We start from the raw sequence: 25,120 nt of genomic DNA, 5'->3' as shown, positions 1-25,120 counted from the left end.
CTGATACTAGGGCTATGTTAGCTAAAGATGCATAGATTTGCTATATAATTGTAATTTCTGTGAGTGCACAGAGGAAGCTGACTCACGTTCCCGGGTGCCAGCGCTGATTTTGCAGTGTCTATTCCACAGCGACATAGTGACTAATGGGGAGATGTACTCCATCCTTGGAGAAATTTCATTGGTACAACACGACTTCAAACATTGCTCCATGATGTAATAAAGTTGTTTTGCACCTGGAACAGATTGGAATAAAAAAAACCACACAAAACAGGACTAGGAGCAGTGTGCTAGTAATCTTTATTATTTGCCCTGATGCTGGATCCAAGCAAAGGGTTTTCCTACTCTTCCATTTGTCTCCTCTTTCCTTTCAATGTTGCATTCTTGTTACCTTGTATAATGTTTAAGGAAGCGTATCCTGCATAAAATACAAGAACCAAAAAAAACACACAAAAAGACATATATATTTAAATCATGTGAAATTTGCTTAAGAATACTCCCAGCAAGCACAACAGTTAATATAATGCTAATATATTAGATGTTGTTGGCAAGCAGGTGAACTCTAATAGATTTGGTAAAACAACAATACTAGAGAAGCCTTCTAGTGTAAGTTTTCATCTCAGCACACCTGAGTAGTGTTCTGAAGGCTAATGAGGATTTGGTGTAATTATTCCTTAGGTTGTAGTGTCTAAACTAACAAACTCAAACTGATGTGTAATCAAATATATAAAATATACTGTGCCTTTTAATCTAATCTTAAATAAAGTAATATTTCCATTTTATTCTTAGAAGTTAGTGATAGGCCATCTATCACTCTACTTAGGGGAACAGTGAATGGTCTTTTGTAAGGTAGCTGCCTTTTCACATTATCTGATTGTCGTATTATATCCTTTTTATTAAATTGGTTTTTTTTCCTTGAAATATCTGTAGATGTAATTTCTTGATGAATATATTTTCCATTTTATTGAATTTAAAGTGGTGTTTGAAATGTGTTTTGAAAAATTTTATCTAATAGCAAAAAATTATAATGTCTTATTTAGGACAAGGCAAGGAAGAGATTTTTTTGTGCATTAATTATTTCTGATGCGTAGATGTGAAATGACTGATTATTGTAGGTTTTGCAGAATTTGTTTTATGGGCCTATGTAAAAACAGTGTTAATATTATGTGATAAAGCTATTAGCAGAAGTGGGAGCATATTATGAGTAATCGTGTAAAAAATAGTGAAGAAATAGAAAATGAGATAGAATTTGTTTGTTCCCTGTATGGAGCTAACCTGTGTGAATAGAAAGCAGAAGGAAGATTTAAAGTAAACTGTCTAATCCAAATTCGGAATACTTCTTTACAGTGTTGTATAAAAGAAAAGAAATTTGTCTTTAAAAAAAATGGATATAAGCGTTGATGGGAAAATGTCAGGCTAGATTTATTTAGTGCAGCTATTTTCACACTTGAGAAGTTGATTTGAACAGAGCTTCAGCAATGCCTATCGTAGGCACTAGATGGTGTTTCAGCCTTTCCTACGGAAATGCACATCCCGTTCCAGTGCCGCTACCACTTGAGATTCTAGTTTTGAACTAGTACTTAGCGTTGGAGAGCAGATTTTTGTCCATATTTTCGTTTTCAAATTGGGAGTGTCCCCATGTGAAGAACTGACACACACAAATTGCAACAGTGACGTTTATGTACAAAATGTGTTCACAACTGCTGAAGTCCTTAGGGTGGTGCTCAGGAGAGTTGCAAACAGGTGTAGTAGGTACTGTGCCTGCTCTGGAGTGCAGATTTCTGATATAAGGGATTAACCCTTTTAATTACTGTTTTAGAAGGGAAAATTCTGTGGTTCTTCACAGGTTTGTAAAAACGCGTGTACTGAACATGCAGTCCACTTGGGTAGTCTCCTCTCTGCTTCTCTGCTGTGCTGCCCTCACAGTCCCATGAAATGCTCTGTCCTGTGGGCACTTGGCAGGGACAGACCTGCTCTGCGTGTGTGACCTGCTGAGTGCTCTGTCACAGGCACCTGGGAGCAGGAGAAATCCTGTCCAGGAATATGCCACCTTCCCATCTGTGCTCTTATAATGCTACCTTACAAGCGTGTCTCATTTAATTGAGAGGTCTGCACTAAAAATTACCAGTATTTTTTAAATTGCAAGAATGCTTCCATCACAGCAATAAGATGGAGAAGCAATTTAGCTCAGTACTATTTGAGGGCTTGTAATTTTTGTGCTCACTGAAAGCACATACATTTGTGTCTGTGTGACAGGTGCCATTCTTCTCATTGTGTGTGATTATATGAATCACATTATGATTGTTAGGGTCAACACTATGAAATCCTGCATATTGAAAGTACATTGAAAATAAGGCTTTATCAGAAGTGTTAGCTGTAATTATCATTAGACAGTCTTAGAAAAGCAGAAAAAATCTGCAAAATACATAAATATATGCACTTTTCATGCAATGTGTTTGAATTTTTTTCAATCTGAAAAGTAAATTTTTCAGGAGTCAGGTAATGTCAGGAGTACTCTTCCTGATTCTACTTTTAGATGAGGAGATATGAAATCATATTCATTCACAAGGATCTCTTATTCTGTTGGGTACAAGAGAATAGTACTAATCATCCTGGAGTGCACTGTCTGGGGACAAAATATGGCTGTCAGCCAAGGACATAGTTGCCCAGGTGTTTTGACTATAATATCTAGTTTTGTGATTTTGTGACATCTACTAATAGAAATAGCACATGAAAAAATGTTGGGGATTTTATCTCATTGTCATTTGTATACTTCAACAATTGTTTTAGATCCGGTCTTTTTATTGTACTGACACATACGTGGAAAGTTTAGAACTTCTTTCAGCTGTATACAAACCAAGCAGAAATACTGAAGCCTTTTAATTGCTATTAATAAAAGAGGGCAAAAATACTTCTGTCTTGGGTGAATTTGTATTTAAATGGTGACCAGGCCTGAAGAATACACAGTTTGGCCTTTGAATGTCATCTAAGGATATCTAACCTACCTCAGGGAGCAAGCTGCTACTTAGGGAGTCTCTCTCTTTTTTACCCTCAGTGCTTTGATGATTTATTCTGTCTTGTTGATGTAAGCAGGCATGAGTTCTCATAGATTGCTAGGCAAAGATTAGGCAGTGTACCAGGATGGGGCATATCACCACCATTAAATGGGCAAGGGGTGCCTCCTTTTCCTGCCCCAGCCTGACAGTTTGTGAATGAAGAAGTCAGTGAGTTTAACTTGAGTATGAATCTTGCATCCAGGTAACCCTCTACATGAAGCTCTCATCGAAACATTTTTTGTGAAGTTTGACTAGAGAGCATGGCTGAAATTTTCTATTAGAAAACAACCTGGAGAATAAGACACAGACTGAGGCTTCTGAAACCTTTTCTGGTGGACTGAGCTAGATGTATTAGGGAGGTAGAAACTACATCTACCACATTATTCAACCATGGAGCCAGCTAAATTTAAAAGAATAATGAAGAACATTAATGTAAACCTTTGAATTTCCTGAACTGTACACCCTTGAAGAAGAAGCATCTTAGTGTAGGATTAGAACTAGAGACATTATAACTACATTGAAGGTTGAGTGTAGACATTCAAGGAACATGTAGTAAAAATGGTACCATTTTATCTATGAACTTAGACAAAGATATTTAAGGAGCAGAAAAAGAAGAATAAAAATAAAAGAAAGCTAAACTAAGGCTAAAGAAAAATGAAGATTAAGGAGTGAAGGATTAAAGTTGCAGTGAAATAATGCTATCTACAATCAAAATTTTAAGATAACACAATAATCAGTTTGAATGTACCATTGTGTTCATGACTGGTGTGTTGTATTTGATTCACTACATCCTGATTTATTCTCATATAACGTAATAACTGAATATGAAATTGGTGCTGTCTGTTTGCTGCACTGGCATGTGACTAAGGTGATCAGATACAAAAGCTTCGTAAGCAAGTAGATTTTAGATTATTAAACAACCTCATTACTATATACAGGATCTCACAACTGGGAAGGTGTAATAATTTAATAATTTAGTAAGCATACAATGAAAGCTAAATCTTGGCTATGAAGTAGGGAGATGCACCGTCTTATACATTGCGTTACTTTATTTACAAAATTACTTTAATTTAAAATTGCTCTGAAAATTAAGTCACTTCTTGAAGTCAGCTTCTTCATATAAACATAAGATGCGGACCACCGTGGAAGTAAATCAGTGAGCATTTTGGAGAATTATAGAATTACTTGTTTGCAATAGCAGAGGATCTATTCCAAAGTTCCTTACTCAGTGAGAGAATGGATTAAAAGCTTAATGATTTCTTAATTCATTTTTTCTATCATCCTCAAACCATAGTCTTAATTTTTTAGAACTTACATATATTGCCATTGAAATATCAAGATGTAGAACCTTTTCATTTATATTGCTTCTATCTGTGGTTTTTCCTTGTGTTTCAAATAACGAAACAAGAAAAGACTAAAATTATTTTTGCTTGTAATTTTTCTAAAACAATTTCCTCCAAGGTTCTACAGACATATTTTATAATGTTGTAGCTAAGCTATTGTAATTTTAATAGAAAGAATTAAAACTGTATTCTTTCTACTTTTGGAAATGGCAACAATCAGTTGATGTGTGCTTGATGAAGATGTTGTATACAGTGTTTACAAGCTAACAGATTTTACATTTAAATGTCTGAACAGGTAATGTGGGTATGTAACTTGTGCCGAAAACAACAAGAAATCCTCACAAAATCAGGAGCCTGGTTCTATAACAGTGGATCACATGCACCACAGCAGCCTGACCAAGAAGGAATTAGAGCTCTGCGGAACGAGGAAGCACCTCAAGAGAAAAAAGCAAAGCTGCAGGAGCATCCTCAGTACCAAGGACCACCAGGTGACATATCCACACAAGCTTTGGACAAAAACAGATCTCAAGGGCTCACAAGACAAGACTCAATTAAGAATGGTTCAGGAGTAAAGCATCAAGTAACAAGTGACACAACATCAGACAGGTAAGAAAGTATTTAATGCTTATCCTTATAAGATCTCCTGAATTTATGCTACAAATTTTATTTTATCTTTTAAACTTTTATCTTATTTTTATTCTGTAGCCTCTAAAAATACATACTGGGCATTTTGAAGCAACAGTTGAGGAGTCTTTTGTTGGTTTCAGGTGGTCATAGCCAATGTGTGGTATTCATTCCTTCTTATTGAAAAAAAACATGGAACATGGCAGTTGCAGCATGACAGAGCTTGTCCAGGCGCTTGCAACTTTGTCAAATCATAGTCATTGTGCTATGTTACAGTATTTCTTTTGTGGTCACTAACTTTATAGCAAAAAAACTGTAATAATCCAAAATAGAACTCAAAAAGACAGGTTAGTGGAAGATGGTGTCCGTTCAGACTACTGAATTAAAATATCTGGTTGTACTTGCAATAAACACTTATTGAAGATGGTGAAATCTTTGTGTAATGACCTGAGCCTCTTCATGGTTTTTTAGTCCCTTGCTTTTAGTTACTGTCATTAGTATGAAAGTTTTTTTCTTCACTTGTTTGTGTTAATGTTACTTGGCATTGGTTGAAACTGTGACTCTATTGGCACTAAGGTAGTAAGATCTGCTTTAACCAGAGGCTGGAGGTGGAATTCCCTCCCTTTTTCTTGAGGTGATTGTACCAAAAGGCACCAGAAGGCTCTCAACCTCTGCAGCTACATTTTACTAGAACATAAAAGTTGTTTCATTGAATAAATTTAGTTTCTTCCTAAACAGGACTGTAATAGATCTTTAAATATGGTGAGAAGCAAAAGAAGAGAGCAAGCTTGCTCACGTGTTTCCATACAAATGATACCCTCACGTGCGCATGAGAGAGAGACCTCCAGCTGCCTTGGAATTTGGCCTCCAGAGCAGTGTAATCTGGCAGCATTCCTCTGCTGCCCAGCTATGACCTCATTACAGTATTTATTCTGCCAGCTTGAAATAAGTTAGACAGATATCTTTTACAGCTAATATAATTAAAATAGTTTTCCCTTTTCCTCACCTCTTGTATTCCACCATATTTTATTTCCTACTTTTGGTCTTATATGGAAACAAATTGAATGTAATTAGTCTAATCTTTTTTGTTTAACTTTTTCTGCTTGCTGCCCTTTGCTCTGGTTTCAGCTGATGGGTTCAGTACGTAGTGGCTCTGAGTGCTCCTCAGTTATAGGTGTAGTCTCTGAGAGGTACAAATGGCACCCTAACTTGATGCTAAGGAGCAGGAGGGAGAGACAGATTCTCTTGTGTTAATAATGTGATGATAAAAAACTCTTGCTCTTGTTCTCAGCAACAATTTAACTCTAAAAATGTTTTTATATTATGCATGCAGAATTACAGAGTGAGACAGGGATATATGAGTAAAAAATTCATATATGCAAGATGCATTTACCCAAAGTAGAGTTTTATGATAAACAGGACAGTAAAAAGTAATAATTGCCAAGAGGAAGAATGTGGACTTTATGCCTGAAATCAGAACTATTCTGCTGATTGTGATCACTTCTACTCAACATATTGTTTAAGTCATTATCCTCTTCCTGTTTTATTTGGATAATAATACTGATGTTCCCTAATTAACATATTCAAGTGTGCTTAGAATCTGATATATATTACATGCTACTGAAGGATAGAGAGTCTGCTGAATATTTTTTTCCCTAATGTTCCTTACATAAAGTCTTTTTTTTTCTTTTTCTGGAGATAATGAAAAAGATTCAACCATGATGCCCAATGAACATCTTACTGGTCAAATGGGTTTTTAGAAGAGAATATCAATGTCTCTGAGAGAGGCTATCCCAAAATTCAAAGATGGGGATAAGGCTTAAGTTTGGATCTCTGTATGCTGTTCTCAATAATACTGAAAGACTATTTGTGCTGATTTTGGCTGGGGTAGAGTTAATTTTCTTCACAGAAAATTGGTGGTATGGGGCTGTGTTTTGGATTTGTGCTGAACACAGGGTTGATATAGAGGTGTTTCTGTTATTGCTGAGCAGTGCTTACACAGAGCCAAGGCCTCTTCTGCTTTTTTTACTGCCACACTGGCAGTTGGAAATTGGGGTGCATGTGAGGCTGGGAGGAGACACAGCTGGGACAGGTGACCCAAATTGACCAAAGGAATTTTCCATAAATATCATGCTCAGTAAATAAAATGGAGGGAATAAGAAGGAAGGGGGGATGTTTGTAGTGATGGTGTTTGTCTTCCCAAGTAACCATTGCATGTGATGGGGCCCTGCTCTCTTGGGGGTGGCTGAACACCTGTCTGCCCATGGGAAGCAGCAAATTAATTCCTTGTTTTCCTTTGCTTGTGTGTGTGGCTTTTGCTTTACCTGTTAAACTGTCTTTATCTCACTCCATGAGTTTTCTACCTTCTATCCTTCCAATTCTCTCCTCCATCTCGCTGGGAGGGAGTGAGCAAGTGGCTGCATGGGGCTAGAACTTAAACCAGGGCACAATTTTATTACATACAGCTGCTTGTAAGAGCAGAAGATAATATATTATTCTCTTTATACCAAAGTAATGCATAGAATATATATATAATAATTTGATATAATTTCAGTATTAAAATTTATAAACCCATATATGTGCTGCTTATTATTGTTTTAACCATTAGGCTAGTATTCTGTTCCCTTGATGTATACAACAGTCCCATTTGCAATTGATAGATTCCAAACTGTTTAGACAGACAGGTAGGTAATTGATTATAGATTTTCTTCGAGTGATCTGAAATTTATTGCCTTAAAGAAGTCTGGGATGATTCTGGATTGCACATTCTTCAAGGACATTTTTCTCATATTGTGTCTATTACATAAAAAAATAAAATGTAATTAAATGTCCAGGAGCAAGTTGTACTTACAATCAGCAGTTTATAGAATAGAATCATATAATGTCTTGCATTGAAAGGGACATTAAAGATTGTATAGATCCAACCCACCTGCCATGGACAGGGACACCTTTCACTAGACCAGGTTGCCCATAACCCCATCCAGCCTGGCCTTGACCACTTCCAAGGATGGGGCATCCACAACTTCTATTGGCAACCTGTTCTGGTGTCTCACCATCCTCACAGTAAAGATTTTCTGCCTTATATCTAACCTAAGTCTACCATCTTTCAGTTTAAAGTCTTTACTGTAATATTTACAATCTGTGCTACGGCGCTTTTGCTGCTTTGTACGTAGTGAACCCATGGATAAAGGCAGAGGCAGCAGGCACACCTTAGGATTCAGTAATTGGCCATGGTATATTTGACACTGTTTGAGGTGAGACTGGCAGAGTATACATCACACAGAGGTTTGGTGTTAAGCACAGTTGAACTGTAACCATACATAGTGCTTTTCAAAGACTTAACCTTTTGTGCAGAATATGGATGCTGATACAGTGTAATGTTACATTCCCCGAAAACTACCAAGTGATGTGAATCAAAGAAATCAAAAATATTATTCTAAGTAATCCATAGACTCATAAGGTCCATTCTGAGGTCTGCTTTGCACAGATGCTAGATTTATGGCTGCAGTTCTTTGATTTGTAGTATTCAATTTCATGTTAATTCTGGATTTTGCAAAAAGGTCTCATTTTATTTTATTTTCATCCAAAAATTTCATGTAGTCTATTGTTCCCAAGACCTACACTACTCATCATTCAATACATTGTGTTTTCTCTCCAGCAGCAAAATTATTTGAGCAGATATAATCTTTTTTTCAGTCATTTTGCAGCAGGCAATCAGCTTGTGAAATGGTTGGTTTCTTCATTCCAAAGCCCAAGCCAAAGCAAACGTTTACGACATCCTATTAAAATGTGTACAATATCCTAGTAATAAAATCTGGGAATCAGGGAACCTTAATGCTGATACAAAGCTTTTTTACATGTCATTCTGTTTGCCTGAATTATTAGATCTTTAGGTAGTGTTGCCATGCTTGACTCGTTAAATAATTATTTCTCTTGCTTTTAGCAGGATTCACTGTAAATCCATTTTAGTAGTTTTCCACGTATGAATTCAGTGTTTTAAATTGTAAATATTTTTGACATTCTTCCAGAAGTGTTGCTTCACAAACCTTTTTTCTCTACACTTAGCTCTCTTAAAGTAGGAAACGACTCATGCATCTTCCAAAAGTAAGGTTATGATGACATAACTATTAATATATAACTGAAATGATGTTATGTAGTTCAGGAAGATAAGAATTATTTGGCTTTTTAAAAATTATTATTATTTTCCCTAGTCGTATTGCATGAATCCAAAATGTTTTTCAAAATTTGAAAATGATAACTTCGGTTTTACAAATATATATTTGTCATGCATTATATTAGTGTAAGAAAAACTTTCCCAAGGATATATTTCATGAGATTCAATGAAAAAAAGAAAGTCAACTTATTCTTGCTGCATCTATCAGAGGGTAAGCCATGTCACAAAAAGAGAATTGGTTCTTGGTATCTGTAAAGATCATGATCTGTAAGATCACGATTTGAAGCAAGACTAATGAATAAAGCTGCCTGAACCCTTTTCAGATTAACTGCAAGGATATGAGATTAAATCATAAAAACCAGAATGAAAACAACAAATTGAGAGTGAGCAGCTGCAGAGTTGCACAACAGCAGTATTTATTTTCCAGGCCAGCAGATACGGATAAAATATGTCCTCCTTCCCTCTTCCTGGGCTTCTCCTTTCAAAGCTACATTATTTTGCGGTTTATTTTCTATCAACCCTCTTATCTCAGAAAAAAAAGAGGATTTCTGTGGTGGTTTCCATATGCTATAGTGGGCTTGGAGAATGCATTTTGTTCTGAGTAAGAAATGTAAACAAGAATGTTGAGGCTAGTTGGGTCTGAAGACGCAGGATTTCTGCGTGTATTCCTTATGAAATATATAAATGTGCTTCCCACATATAAAGGCTTTATTCTGTTGTGTTACCAATGGCAGTAGCACTAAAGCGGTTCCCTGTGTCCCTTTGCTTCTGTTCTTGGAAGGAGTGCCAGTATGAGTTGGCAGTGTAGGGTCTGTCTTTTGGAGGCTGCAGTTTGTGATGTCAGGGAGTGAACAGAGAGAAAAAAGACTGAAATATGAGAGGAGGAGAGAGGAAAAAGCAGGCATAAGCTAGACTAGAAACATCAAAGAGCGGTATGAATTAAATAAATGAAAATTTGTGTCCATCTGTTTCATGTTATATCTTTTTCAAACGACTCTTCTTTAATTGCTTCATCATGAACAACTGGTACTGAGGACAGCACTGATGGTAGTTTATTGCAATTTAAAATATGACAATGTAACATTAAAGAGTCAGTCAATTACATTTCTTTCTGAAAAGCTGAAAATTGGCCATTTCTCCAGATTATTGTTATTTTTCTTCTGCAACACTTGTGACACAACACTGTAGTGCAGCCTCTGATTTTGAACGGATTTTTTTTTTTTGACAACCTAAGTTGATAGAATTTTAGGCCAGACATGTTAAAAACCCTTCATTTGGACCTGTGGAAAGTAAGCAAATTTGAAAGCAATCTCAAGTAAAATAGAGGCCTTTTAACTTTTTAACCTTTTTTTTACCTGCTGACATATTTAAAGAGAGTGAGAAATATTAAAATAATTGTATGGAGACATTGTTTAAAATATGGGCATTGGTATCCAAGAGTCAGACTGATAAAGCTGTGCACAGATGGGTTCATGTCTGGAAGTATCCATTTAGGACAACAGAGACTATAAACTTTTTCTTTATGTATGACACAAAAAATAACGTGAATTTTTTTTTTTAACATTGTTGACCACCAAAGCAGAACCCCCCCCCACAATTGTTGTGAAAGCATAATTATATTCTTTCACTTCATGAATAAATCTAATACTTCAGGCTGAGTTTAAAATTGAATCAGCATTCTTTTCCATGCACGACTGCAAAGAGCTCACACTGACTTTCCATGGTGCTAGAAGAGGATGCAAAGGGCTTTAGAGTGACCCTACAGTATTTTTTAACATATTAACTGAAGATTTACGTTGTATGAGTTTTGAACTGCAACTGAATAAGCTTTTATATTCATCTTCCTACTCCTATTCTATCATTTTTTATCACTTTGGTAGTCAGTCCTTGGAGCTATAAGGTAAAATCAATGTCAATCTGAAAACTAGTCTCAGTGGTTTTGCTTTTGTTTCTTGTGCTGTCTGTCTTCCATTGCAGTTATGCTTTGTACAATTCTTGAGGTAATAGCTTAGAACAAATAAATTAGTCTCTTCTTCACAGAGCTGCTCTTTTAGTTGTTTAATTTATCTACATATAGGTTTAAGGGTGTGGATCAACATTTCTTGGCTCTTCCAGTTTTCAGGTAGAAACTGAAGTTATGTTTGTCTGCTGTCTCAATCTTGAATGGCATAAAAAGAAACTTATAACTGTGGCTGGAAGAAGCAATAGAAATTTATGGGAAAGGAGCCAGAGAAATTGCAGTATTTAATTATTGAAAAGAAATACCTTGGGTCCAGGAAAATCAGAAATCCTTCAGTGCAGAAATTTTAATGAAATAATTAGACACTTATGACAAGGATTAAGCTACATCTGCTTATGAAGATGAGTAAGGAGTTTGATACCATCTGTAATGCAGGGTCTCTGTTAGGACTTCCTGAATGATATTTACTTTGTCTATTAACAGTCCAGACTACCTACTGTGCATATACTGTGTTTCTAGCTGTTTTTAGTAGGTTACAGTGGATTGTAGCATATCCATTCTGTTTGGATTTCTGGAAAAGAGGTGAAGCTTTTTTTCTCCATTACCTTTTGCAGAATTGTCTGTCTTCTGGGAAACAAAACTGCTTGGATAGTTCTGTTTGTTCTCTAATGTTGGTTTTATGGATCTCCTCCTCACATTAATAGTGACCACACTAACACAACGTTCAGAACGTGGAATCACATTGTGACTTCAGCGTGGTTTTTCTGAGATGTGCATTGCTTCCCTCCCTCTACTTTTATTTTCCCTAACTGATAATGTTTTGTTAAAAGAAATACCTTTAATTAGTATTTCCAGTTGAGTCTTTATCTAGCTGTAGAACCTGTACCAAGTAGCATTGGGCCTCTGACCAATGGTAGCTACTATTTGGGATCATTATTTTTAGAGAAAGCTAATCTGTTTGGAGAAGAGAGAAAGAGAAGAGGAACATTCTGTAATTGCAGCAGAACTAACCTACCTTAATAAATAGTCTAAAATATCTGTGTTCCTTTTCAAACACTGAAATATTTTAATTAAGCAAAAAACAAAGGGATTTAATTCCAGCTTTAAGTAACAGTCTGAACTCAGTTGCAATCATTCTCTGCAGTGAGCTAATCTCACAATGATTTTAAGGAATTTAATTTTCACAGTTTACTGTAGAGTGCTTTTTCAAAAATAATTCCTTTGCAACATGATGTTTGCATTTTGCTTAGTGTTACTGATTACTTGATTTTTTTTCTCAATTATTCATATCTGTTGAATGCTGCTTACTGAAAACTATAATTTACTATTTGACTTTTCTCAGTCTTAGGCAGAATGAGTTCAGTCAGGGAAGTTTTGATATTCAGTGCTGATGTTTGGTATATTTGCAGTCAAGTTTGGCTTTCCATGGCAGTGTTAGGTTTCTGTATAGCACAGCTATACCTCTACCTGTGCTGAAAGACAGGTAAGCAAATCTGTAAGCAAAGATATCAGCTGTATCTGAATACTGAATATTTTTTATTAAGTACTGACTGCAGCTAACATTTATGGAATTAAAGGTGCTTTTGCTTTTAGCTAAATTGACCCTGTAAGAAAGCAATATGAGAAAAAAACCTGAGAGTTGTAGCATTTTTAAATTATTTTTTAAGATTAATGAGGCCAATACCTTTCTGAGTTGAGCATGTCTTCTTGAAGTACAGTTTTGTTGACCTTGCGCAAACATTAATGTTAGAGCTCACTCTGTGTTTATAATCCTTAGATGTGCTGTGCTCTATTTTTTGGAGGCTAAATTCTCTTCAGAAGTATGAATAACAGATTTTGTTTAAATTTCATATTTTTCAAAAAATGGTTTGTAAAGGTGAATTAGATACATCTGTGGAGTGCAGCTGAGGGAAATGTCCAACATTTAGTAAAGTCAAATTTGTTGTTTCTGGCAACAAGATGAATCTTGAATTTGCAGTTCAATGACCAGCCTTTATTTTCATACTTTTTACCATAGCTATATAGACTGAATTATATTAAAAAAAAAAGGAGAACGCGTAGTTGTTACTGGTACAAATTCTTTCTTTGGCTCTTTTTGCTTCTAGAAGTCACAAATGATAAAGAAATTACTTCTGTACTGCAATTAAGTTGTCATTTATTTTTTACATGGCAAGATTAAAAATTTTAGTAACTGTCAATCTATTTTATTAAGTCAGGTCTGTGGAAAAAGTGTAACTAAAAATGAATGTAATACAACCAGGGTGACCACATTTTCATAATTAAAATTTACATTATTAAGCAATACCATTTTGTTTTCTACCTTGTTTTTAGCATGATTATTCTGTTTCTTTTTCTGCCCCTTCTTCAAACCAAATTCTTGTTATTCCCTTTGCCTACTCTGGAATGTCCTTATATGGTTACTTATTTGTTTGTTTAATTTATTAGCTCATTTTCTTTTGTGTATCACCATCTCTTTCTCACTGGTGCGAGTTCTTACCAAACTCTGTCTAGACATTGGAAGTGCTTTCAAAGATATGGTATTCTTTCTCTTTAAGACAGGCATTCTTTTCTTCTCTAACCCAGCTCTTTTTCTTTCTCCCTGATGTAGCTCACCTCTTTTCCTCACTTTACAACAATCCTGCAACCATTCATAAGTGCTCTTTCAGTTTTGCAGTGAAGTAATTGGACACTTCTCTCCAAAGCTTTGAGGAATCCTTATTTTGTGCTTTTCAGTAAAAACAGACCCCTCTGCATTCTTTACTAACCAGAAGGAAGACAGTCACAGACATTTTAAGGGAATAGTTCCTTGTTTCAGCAAAGTAGTGCAGTACAATGTCATTTCAATTTAAGCAGAAAATATAGGTGACCTGAAGTCAGTAACTCTTAAAGCAGAGTTTTGAAATCCAAGGTAATACTTATATATGATATGCAGTGGGTTGTGTATATGTGCAACTTGTTCTGACTTCCTGCACTGTGCAGAGCTGTGCCCTGAAATCATGCCCTGGTGTTTTTAGAAAATGACGTCACGAAGTGCCCATTTCTGCAGCACTGATCTTCCTGGAAATGTTGTCAGGGACTTCAGTAACTGTTTCATCTTCATAGAATAACTAGAGGTTAAGTTGCTCCAAACACAGTTTTCCCAATTTCTGGTCCAGTGTTTTGCCAGCCGATGATATCTGCTTGAATTGGCTCCTAGACGTAGTTTATCTGCCAAAGGAAGTTTTAATTATGCAGCATGTAACAGAACGAGCCATGAACTTTGCTGCAGAAAACCCATTTTCTTTGGTAAAAAGAAAACACCAAGAACAGGAGTTCTTACGGTAATATCATTATAGAAAATAATGTATTTTAGCTGCAAGAGGTTTGTAATGACTTTGTGATAATGCCGGACTTTAAATGATAGACTTTCTTGATGATCACTTAAAAAAATTTAAAAAATACTCATCAAGGAGACTAAAACAAAAAATATCTGATTTGCTCTGTAATTCCAAATAAACTGGGAAGCTTCAGAGAGACATTGCATTCTGAAGTTCCAAATCAGTGCACAAAACCAATTTTTTTTTTTCCAGAGGTAGATTAATTTTAATTGAATTTAGTTGACTCTGGCATGAGGTGCTGGGCTGGCAAAAATTGACCTGCTTCAGTTGTGTCTTTATGCTCCAGTTAGAACTGTAAAAAATGTTTAAGCTAGGAGAGGAATCAGAATTGGTTCAACAATCCCAACTCCTGAATATAAAATTTGACAACTTAACAGTTAGTTCAGCAATTCCACTTCCTCATGATGCTGAGATAATTGCATTTTACTCCGAAAATGGACATGTAATGATTAATCTTTCTGTACGATTCATTAACAGGGTCTAGAACAAAAAGGTATCCTTGAAAGAAACCAAATTTATCTTAGATATGCATTTCTGATAAAACAATGTATATTTTGGATGCTCCTCATGTCTCATAGCTCAAGTAAATACAATGACTGAAGAATTTACTTTCATTTAGAAACCATGTATCAATATTCAAAGCTAGAAATTTGATCTTCTAAGTAAAATTGAAATAAAAAATAATGTAATTTCTACTCAGCAGATTCTTTTTTTAATGCAGAGATTCTTTCCAAAATTGTAATATCAGTTATAAAGACCCTGAAAACCAAGGTGAAAAGGAAAAGCAGAAGATATGTCACTTAAGCAATGGAAAAGAGAAAAATATTCTGGAGATGGGACTCACTCGGAACAAACTCTGAAGCTTTGGATATGAAGGGCAGTACTTACAGGGTGTCAGCCTCTCAACAAACTTGTTTTGGATGATCACAGACCATGTTGCAGTAATGACTGATGCACTGACATAGATCTGGACTGTTCCTTCTTACCCACTTTACTTCTTTGCTCCTCCTTCAAGTAATTAAGGGCACTTATAAAAGTGTTTGTTCTTTTGGCAGATATTCCCAAAAGCTGTCAGTTGTTCTTGGAGCTAAGCCTGGTGAAGGTAACCAAACCAGGAGATGTTGCTCAAGACAAGGATTTTAAATTTCATTCTCTATGTGGCTTATGGGTATTTCTTTCAGAAGCATTTTTTTCCTCTGAAAATGAGATTTATTTAGAAATGTATTCTGTGGTATGCCACTGAATATCATGAAGCCTTACAGTTACAACAATCAGTTATGAAATTAACCCTAACTCCCTTCCCAAATGGCCAACACTGCCTTTACTCCACTAAAATAGAACTCCTGCATTCAATGCAAATCTTTCCAAAGTAAAATATTTACACAGCCATAATGCTTATAAAACCCAGGCTTCATGGCACTGTCAAAGGAAATGAATTCCAGAGGTGTGGGATCATCAGGAAAATATTCTTCTGGTATTCCAATCAGCTGAATATAGAAGCAACCCAGGAGACCATAAATCTTATAATGACATGAAAGGAAGATAAATTAGTCTCTTTGAACTCATCCCCAAGATATGGAAAGCTCAAAATTTTATCCAGTATACTGAACAGCAGAAATTAATAAACAATCCAGTGCACAGATATGTTATCTTAGCTTCTGTTTCACAAAATGAAAAGACTGATCTTAACCTCTTTTAGTTTACATATATATTAGTCTTTCTTTCCATCACAGATCACCTGAACATATTGAAACCCAACACAAGTTCGGAGGCCCTTTAAGGTCCAAATCAGTCATCTGAAAGTGGAGACATGGCAATAAATCTCTTAAGATATTTTTCAAGTGACTAAAAGAAATTTCTAAAATTAATTAAACTCCCAAATTCACTGTGAATGAGAGCCAATTTCTGCAATGTATAACCATCATAGATTTCAATATCAATGTAACTGTTACTTTCTTTACATAACAAGGAGCTTTATTATCAGCCTGCTCCCCCAAAAAGCATTTATGTAAAGGATCTCATTTAAAAAGGATAACTGTGTATTTCATGAAGAAAACATTCTCTATCTGAGTGTGTATATTGGAATCATTACTATGGTAGGTGCATTTACATTGTTGGTAGTCATCGGTGGACTGTTGTAGAATTTTACGTTTTGCTGAAAATTTTGGGCTAACCATGTCTTTTCTTAAATTTCTATAACTTGGAGGATAAGAGATCTAAGTAGAAACTGTCTGTGAACAATGAGGAAATCAACTTGCACCTTGAATATGTCATCCTGAGGATGAGAGGAACGACTGATACCTGAAAACTGTTAGTGCATGGATTTTCAGCTTCTGTTTTTAGTATTTTACATTATTAATCATGCATAATACTTTAGTATTTTAAATCACCTTTTGGTTTTTTTGAAAGGTAACAAACGATCACTTTTGATCAAAGTGAAGAACAGAAATCTCTTTTGTTGCAGATGAAGTTTTCAGTGCATTGTTTCAAAAATCAATCCAATCTCTGTTCTAGGCCAGCAGTTCTTGACTAGTGAGACACATCTCATTGGTGAACCATCCAGAACTGCAAATGAGGCATAAAGCAGGATTCATGTACTGTAATGAGGTGCAAAGAATATCAATTGATTGTAAGTCAGCTGGAGGTAAAATTGGTTGAAATATACTCCTCTAAAGCACGTGTTCTGCAGGGTGCAGCACCTACTGAAGAGTGAGCCTTTTGTATCAGTGTATTACACGGACTCCTTTGTTTAACCAGTGTATAGCAGCTTCCTGTTGTTGGATAATGCAGCTATTCCTTTAGTGAGGGCAATGAAGTCTCAGGGTTTTTTTTCTAACTCTGATTGCCTGATTCTTCCACCTCAATAGTATTCCTTTAATACTTCTAGGAATATTTTTATATATTATATACCCCATGTATGAATGTGGACAAATGTATATATTCATACTAAAATTTTAGGATGCCTAGCCACTGCAGTAAACTATCAGACACTCTGAGGAAAATGGAGAACTGATTATGGGATCGTTACTTGACCCAGAATATCCAGCCATTTTTTTGTGGAAAAAAACAGATTTATTTCTCCTGTAGGAAGCTGACCAGTCCCACAGACATGAAACAAAATTAGTAGCATGTATGAATTATTTTAGTACAAAATAGAATCATGCTTTTGCAGGTTGAAGAAGTAATTTGTACATTTAGTAGACAAATAGGTTGGCTTTTGGTTTGCCAAATGCAATTTCTGCCCCAGTATCTCTTCATGTAAATTATGCCTTAGGTCAAGGCAGTGATTTAAAAAATTAATATCCCTAGATTTTAGGGCTTCTTTTCTATATGTGATATCTGCCATCAATAGGAATTTTGCTAGAAACCATGCAGATCCATAAAATACCTGTGTTATATGTGGGGAAAATGCAAGAGTAGGAAAAAGGGAGAGAATGAGCACACCTGGACTTTTTTCTGATATGGTGTCAGAACACAGCCAAGATAGGAACTGGAAAGTGTTCTCAAATCCAACAATAGAAATGCAACCACAGAGTTATATTTCTACCTCCTAAATAAGGAACTTAGACAAGCATAAGAACACTTCATTAAACCTATTTTTGGGCACTCATGCAATTTTGGGTCACATGACTTTTTTTCCCCCACATGTTCCTCTTTCTCTCTATTAATTATACAGGAAGAAGAAGGGGGCTAGCCTTTTAAACTACACTCCTTAGTCATCTGTATTTAGGTGGGATGAATCTGAAAGTCTTTGTTATTAAGTTTAAACAATCAAAGTTCAACTTCTAAATTTGCCTAACATCAATAATGTCTTTATTTTTAAGCATAGACTTCCCTAAGCAAGGAATAGTTAGAAATACCCAGATCTAGCAAGTAAGGCAGAACTAGGCACTGGAGTTTTATTGCAGACCAAGCAAGTTGTATATATTGTGTAATATTCAGAAGCATGAGAAGGACAGAGATAAGAGAAACAATTAAAATTAAACATTTCATGTAATTATTTTCAACTATTCTATGTCTTGTCATATTTAAATAAAATTTCCCATATTGCCTTTCAGCTAATATGTTAAAGAGAATTCCGCAGAGAGGTTTGAGAAGCCATATCTATATTAAGCTAAGGAAATTAACCAATAAGTCAAAGTTATTCATGTTAAAGATAGCTTAAAAATAATTATACTGGGAGGTATACCCCGTTCTGAGGCACACTTACTGATTCATTTTGAGAATTAGTGCTGTTCTGGTATAGTCTATCATAATTAATAATAAAAGGTTTTTATGTCGTATTTTTCCTATTTCCCTTGTCCAATTTATTTGTTTTTTCCTCTGTCTTACTCATCCTGAAATGTGCAATTTGTGTGGTCAGTGCCAGTTTCCATATGTGTTCACACCAGGCCTAACAGTAGGATTTCCCAAGTGAACATATGGCACGTTTCATATTATCTGCGTAAGGAACAAAATCTGACCTACCATTGTGTTATCTGAGTTTTTTATCACTAAAATTATTTATAGCAAGTCATCTGCCATTTAAATTTCACAAGTCTTCATTGTTTCCTTTCATAGATTTAGAATTTAATTAAGCAGTAACTGGTCAAAAAAGGATAAAATCTCAGTTTCCAAGTATTTAATTTGTAAAATGTATTCTTTGCAAACTAGTAAATTTGCCGGCAAAATCTCCTGTTTAACTTCCTTGCCACATTTTAGAAAGTTTTAAAGGCATATTGATCCATGGGTCATGATTGTTTCTTAAATTTTCTTACACCATGATGAGATGCAGTGAAATGAGTTGTTTTGTGTCCTCACAGAACTTCAGCAGACCTAATTAAGGACAGTTGGCACTTTTCTGCTTAGAAAGTCCAAAGCTGATCTGGAATTTCCCATCAAGGCTTGGCCTTTTGGGCTGATGTGCTCTGGACTCCTTGACTTTCTTGGGAATCTATACATGTCAAGCTTAATTTTATCTTTCATTAAAAGGTAGACAGTTGCTTCCCTTTTCTCCCCTCTGTATTGATGACCCTGTGAATTTTCAGAGAGGGGAATATCCAGATTATAAGGTGCCAAAGGTATACTCATAGCTTATCTTTGTATTTTATCTAAAGATATACTCATAGCTTATTTTTGTATTTTATTCTCAATGTAAGTAGATTAATCAGAGCATCCTCAACCTTTTTGAGTGTTGTTGCACTTGCTGGGTGTCTTTGTGACTGAGGAATGGTGCACAGACTGCTTCCACTGGCACCAGAGCAGTTCCAGTATTTGGAAACGTGCTAGAGGCACAGTGTTGAACTGCGCTTTTGGGCCTTGATCCAGGGACTGTTGGCATGCAGTGTTATCCCTGATTTCACTGGAATTAGGCTACTAAACACTTGATGCTACAAGGAATGTAGCTCAACAGACTTAGGAACGGCAAAACTCTAGCATCCTAAACACAGCAAGTAAGAGAAGGCCTTGGGGTTCACACTTCTTGTGGGGACCACTGACATTATTTTTACCTGCAACCTGAACCAGATCACTTAAGCTTCATTTCCTAAAATATTAAAGAGATAATATACCTACAAGGTTTGTGATGATTATCTGGTTTTTTGAAGCTCATTCTAAGATAAATTCTTATTATTAATCGCTTTGTATTACTGCTGGTGGAACAGGAGATAAACTTTTGTGAGTCCTTTGTGCGTGGAATACCACTAACAGCAAGTCTAATGGAAACTGAAGAATGAGGGAGTTAAATATAACAGGGAGGTAGTTCCATGAGCTCTAGAATCAATAATGGTATCTCATGTTTTTCTATCCTATATCTTCTGTGATGTGGTGGTGGATCACAATAAGTTAAACACCTTTTCCTATCACTTTTGATAGTTTTGTCAAACTTTAGATGGCAATGGTGTGGCTATTTAGTGACCGTATTCTGACTGTCTTTCTACTGTGAAAGGTAATGGCTCAGTTCTACCTCCTCGTTCTCTATGTGCACTGACTTGGGTCTTTCTTCTTCTATGATGATGCTGATTTTCACACAGCTTGCTAGAATTCAACTGTTTAAATATTTATGCCCTATGGAATTAACCAGTCTCATCAAGCATATTAGTCATGGTGATAGATGGTAATATGGAACAAAAAATGGATAAACAGACTGTCCAGGTTTCTAAGTTTCATATCTTTGGCTTAAAATGTGTAACGTAGGCTAAAAGGAGAGAAAGATTACTATTAAATGGCTATATGGGAGAAAAATGAAGGAGGACACTGAAAAGATTTATATGAATATGGATTGAATGCCTCAAAAATTAAAGCAAAGAAACAAAGACATTATGGAAGATAATAAAATACAAGAATAAAACACAAGAAAGAAAAAACAGTATTTGATGGTCGAACTTGTGAATGAACCTTTTTTTACTTTACTATACTTTGGTAGTGGGCATTATCTGTAACAAGGTTTGGTCTCTTAGGTGGAATTTCTGTATCTTCCATTGTAGATCTGTGACCTGACTACCAGGGAATAAAATCAGTATCACTTTCCCATTCTCAATTAATGTTTAACTCAGTGAATTAAATAGTTCTCTCCATATTTAATATTTTACGGGAGAGAGAACAGCATCAACAGCAAAGACAAAGTCCCTTTGGAATAACCAAGAAGGTATTGGTGAGGATATGCTTCATGGTCATATTTTAGGAAGCTAGAAGAGAATCTTGGGACTCTGTTTTGCATGTTCCCTGACACTGTTCTACCTGCCAAACTACCTGTAATAGAAAGAACAATGCATTTTGAATGATGCTCAGGCACCAGCTCAAGGAGAGGATTCATTATTCCAATTCTTAGACAGAGACTGATGCTTACCTGTAGCCTGGATCTAGGTATTTTTATCTTTTTTGGGTAGGGACTTTATGCCTCTCTTTATTATTTCCTATATTAGATATTCAGAATATGGGCTTCTATGACTGCTATGATTCTTATGTGATTAAATTTACAATAGTAGATTTTGCCTTAGTTGCTAAACTTCTTTTGTGAACATAAACCTTTGAACATTGATGTAAGGAAATACAGATGAGCACGTACTTTACTTCTAAAGAAAGTCTCATTGCATTTCACTTGCAGTAGTGAAGTGAAATGTCCATCTTTCAGTGTAATTTGTGTTAGTCCCTTAAAATTATGTCCCACCTTGGAGCATCAGTTTGCTAATCTGAGCCAAAATGAGTAGTCGTTTAAACAGTAAAAATATAACATCATCCAATGTGTGAGACCACTGTTGTTTACTTGCCTGTCTGGAAATCATTTGTTCAGATGTTTTTTCTTTTCATAATGAATATACTTCAACAGTCAAAATTTTTTCATCATCAATATTGAGCTAAATGCTTTGATGAGGGCATATTGAAGAGCAGTGGTGCTGCATTACAGGTACTTATGTGCTATTAATCACCCAATTTTATTTAGTATCTCGATGAAAAAAACACAGAGGTTTGGCTTTCTGTACATTTAAAAAAATCCCACTATTATCCCCAAACTTCAAGTGACTCATTTTCTTTTGCTTTTCCATGCGGCTATACTTACATACCAGTGGATTAGAATGGAATTGAATCCAAGATTGTCCTTCTTTTGATCGGCAGTTCCATCCTCGTTTTTAAAAGAGATATATTTCAGTGGGCAGAGCCTACTCTGCTCATGCTCCTTCATTCCATGTGCTCCAGCCTCTTCCTGTTAGATCTCTTCCTTGTTTCTTCTCAGCCAAACAATTATATTTTGGAAAAGGTGCAAATACCTAAAAAGTGGTCTTAGTAAGAAGTCTACATTGAATACAGGAAGGAATTTTCTATTGGCTAAAGGGTCTCTTGGAGAGTGTTAGAAGGGTCAGGAAAGAATGGCAATTCTACTTTTTTCTGTACCATTCATTTTTTGATATAATAATAAAAAACAGCTTTTCTGGTCAAGAGAAAATTTGGTCTTGATGAAAATTCCAGATGTCAAAAAAAATGTGTATTTGCACAAACCCCCTGCCATTATAGTTGAATTTTCTGCTAGTAGCAACTATGGAGTATTTACCCTTAAATTTATTATTTTATTTTTATTTTTTTTCCCTATGAAAGGTTTTATATACATGAATATCTGCACAGTATTCTTCATTTCTTACCCCAAAATTAAATAAAAAATTAAAAGTTTCAAATATGAATCCCATTTTGTCAGTAGTTTTTAGAACAATTTTACAAAAAAAAAGAAGATTGTATGCCCCAATTTCCATTTTAAATATCTGAAAATGAAGACATAGAAGGGTGAATGTCAAATTTTCAGAACTTGGCTGCAACTACAGGAGCATTTAAGCTGTGATGACCATTTGTACGACACACAACAAAATGGTGATGCACTTGAAATATATGATCAAATATTGGTCTTGTACCTACTCCATGGTCAACACTGTCTCTGAACTGTTAAGTGTTGGATATTATGCTGATTGGAATGACTTGAATCCTTTGTGATCCTCTGTTTCTTGGAGCAGATACAGAAAATTTGTCTTTTCTGATGGAATAAATGTAAAGGCAAATTTTTTTTGTATCACAAACATGAATTCTCCGTAACATAAGTAATGTGTTTTCCAAGTATTATTTTTTTCATTTTATTATAGCAAGATAACCATAAGTACTGATCAGTTCCTACTCCAGGATCTCAACAGTTACCAGCTTTGACATACATATAGTAGTACTTTTTACTGCAAATTGTAATACATTACTCAAAAACAAATGCTTCCATAATGCACAGTATGCTATAGACATAAAAACAGGTATTAAAAACTGTTTTGTTTAGTAATTTTTAGGGTTTCATATGAGATTTGCAAACAGCTTTATTAGTGATATTTTCACAATTAAAAAAAAAATTAAAATAGGTGTTAGTAATGAGTCCTATATGTCTCTTTTAGAGGGGCCCGGAGATTAATTTGTTCCTATTTATTTTTTTTTTTTGAAAATAGTTGCCATCCTTCTGGCCAAAGAAGCCTGGATGGCTTCTCCCTTCTGAGCACATGAATACAACACTTTAATTAGCTGAAAGGTTGCTTATTCCCACATCATCTGGGATTAAAATTGCTTTCAGTGGAAGAGCTTTAATCATGGCCCTCCTTTTATGTTGGTTTATTTGGAGATTTTGTAATTAGTGCTAAGATGTTAAAAGCTGTGGATAGAAAATGAGTATTATAAAGAAAACCTTTTTAATTGTTATTTTTCAATTTGACAGTGATAGAATATATTCTGTACTGTTATATAATGTCATCCTCTGGCACAAGCATTGAAAGAAAAAGAAAGGAAGAATGTTTTGTAGTCAGAGCTACTTATTTTCTGTACATTTAATGGTATTCACAGTGCATATTATGTTGCAAAATCTCTGTGTTCCATTAGACGACTGATTCTGCTTCTTGCTCTTTGACATCCTATACTTTGTGTGTACTGGTACACAGGCTCCTAAGATAGTGGGTTTTCCTGGAAGTAGGCAGGTTTGGAACATCCTAAGAAGTGATCGATTTTTCTCGGTTCTATCATGGCTGACTCAGTGCAATAAACTTTTAAAAGACACTGAAGACTTCTCATTTTGAAATGCAGTGCATATGTACAATGCAACCACTCCTTTTAGTAACAGTTCAAATTTGTGTAATAAATCATTGCCTTGATGCTGGATGTACAGCACCTGACAGAGTGGTTATGTATAGAATGTATACTGTTTGCTTCAGTCATGAATTCATATTACCTTTAAATGTTTGCAGTGAAAAACCTGTTATCTCATGTGAGGTATATTATAGCTTTTCAGATACGAGACAAAAGATCTATTGTTACAGTCTCAGTGCTACATGTTGTTTATTATATGAATAATATTTTTAGAGTGGTCTTTCTGCCCTTTAGAGCTGCCTTTATATATAAAAAAATAAATTAAAAATTCTACATACATGGTCACGGATATTAGTCATTTTTCCAGGGGAGGGAAGGAGGAGGGGAAGATGCAGAAATCCTCCTCCTCTTAGACAGTAGTAACAGTGTGAGGATGCCTTGTCCTCATTTTTTTTACTTCTGAGATTTTATTGCTGGCAGCCAGATGTGCTGAAACTCCTGACGACAGCATCTATTCACTGCGTGTTTTTAATAGGCTTAGAGAAATATGAGTAGAGTACATGAAAGCAGCTCAGCTTCACACTTCAGCTGGGAATGCCCAAAAAGCTTACTGCTGTTTAGAATTCTTGCTACAGTCGGGAGAAAGCCGCACGGGTACTAAATCTTCTACGACTGAATTAGAAGAATAATGACTGTACAATTAACTATCAGCCCCTGCTCATTTAGGCACAGTTTTTACAGAGATCAGGAGAAATATGGAACTTGATTGGCATATTTGTATTTGATGGTGTGTACAAAATAGATGACTTTTAAGACAGGTGGTGAAGAAAAATAGAAGAGAAAGAAAGAGAGAAAATGCAATTTGAGACACTGCGCCAGGTCTGCAATTCTGTTTTATCTCATTTTCATGGGGTTTTCTCATCCCCCCCAAATATTTTACAAAATGATCTTTTTGGACAAACGTTGAACAACACTAGGTGAGTAGAAATGAAATATTTTTGCTTTATCATTTCTAT

The 25,120-nt window shown here is 35.4% G+C and overlaps 1 protein-coding gene across 22 annotated transcripts in view; it reads left to right on the top strand.

The window, feature by feature from the left end:
• Positions 1-25,120, top strand: part of RIMS2 (regulating synaptic membrane exocytosis 2) — a 451,223-nt gene that overhangs the window by 112,972 nt on the left and 313,131 nt on the right. For 15 of the 22 annotated variants that reach the window (XM_064646980.1, XM_064646989.1, XM_064646998.1 and 12 more), the window contains one exon: positions 4,692-5,002. In XM_064646980.1, coding sequence (XP_064503050.1) covers positions 4,692-5,002 — 311 coding nt within the window. Of the gene's footprint in view, positions 1-4,691; positions 5,003-24,534; positions 25,082-25,120 lie in introns of those variants that run through there. The other 7 variants (XM_064647123.1, XM_064647114.1, XM_064647095.1 and 4 more) reach the window with 2 other exon arrangements.

The sequence above is a fragment of the Pseudopipra pipra genome, chromosome 1 (assembly GCF_036250125.1).
Source record: "Pseudopipra pipra isolate bDixPip1 chromosome 1, bDixPip1.hap1, whole genome shotgun sequence".
Classification (NCBI taxonomy): Eukaryota; Metazoa; Chordata; class Aves; order Passeriformes; family Pipridae; genus Pseudopipra; species Pseudopipra pipra.
The sequence above is the reverse complement of the archived record's forward strand: the minus strand, read 5'-3'. Positions and strand labels throughout refer to the sequence as shown.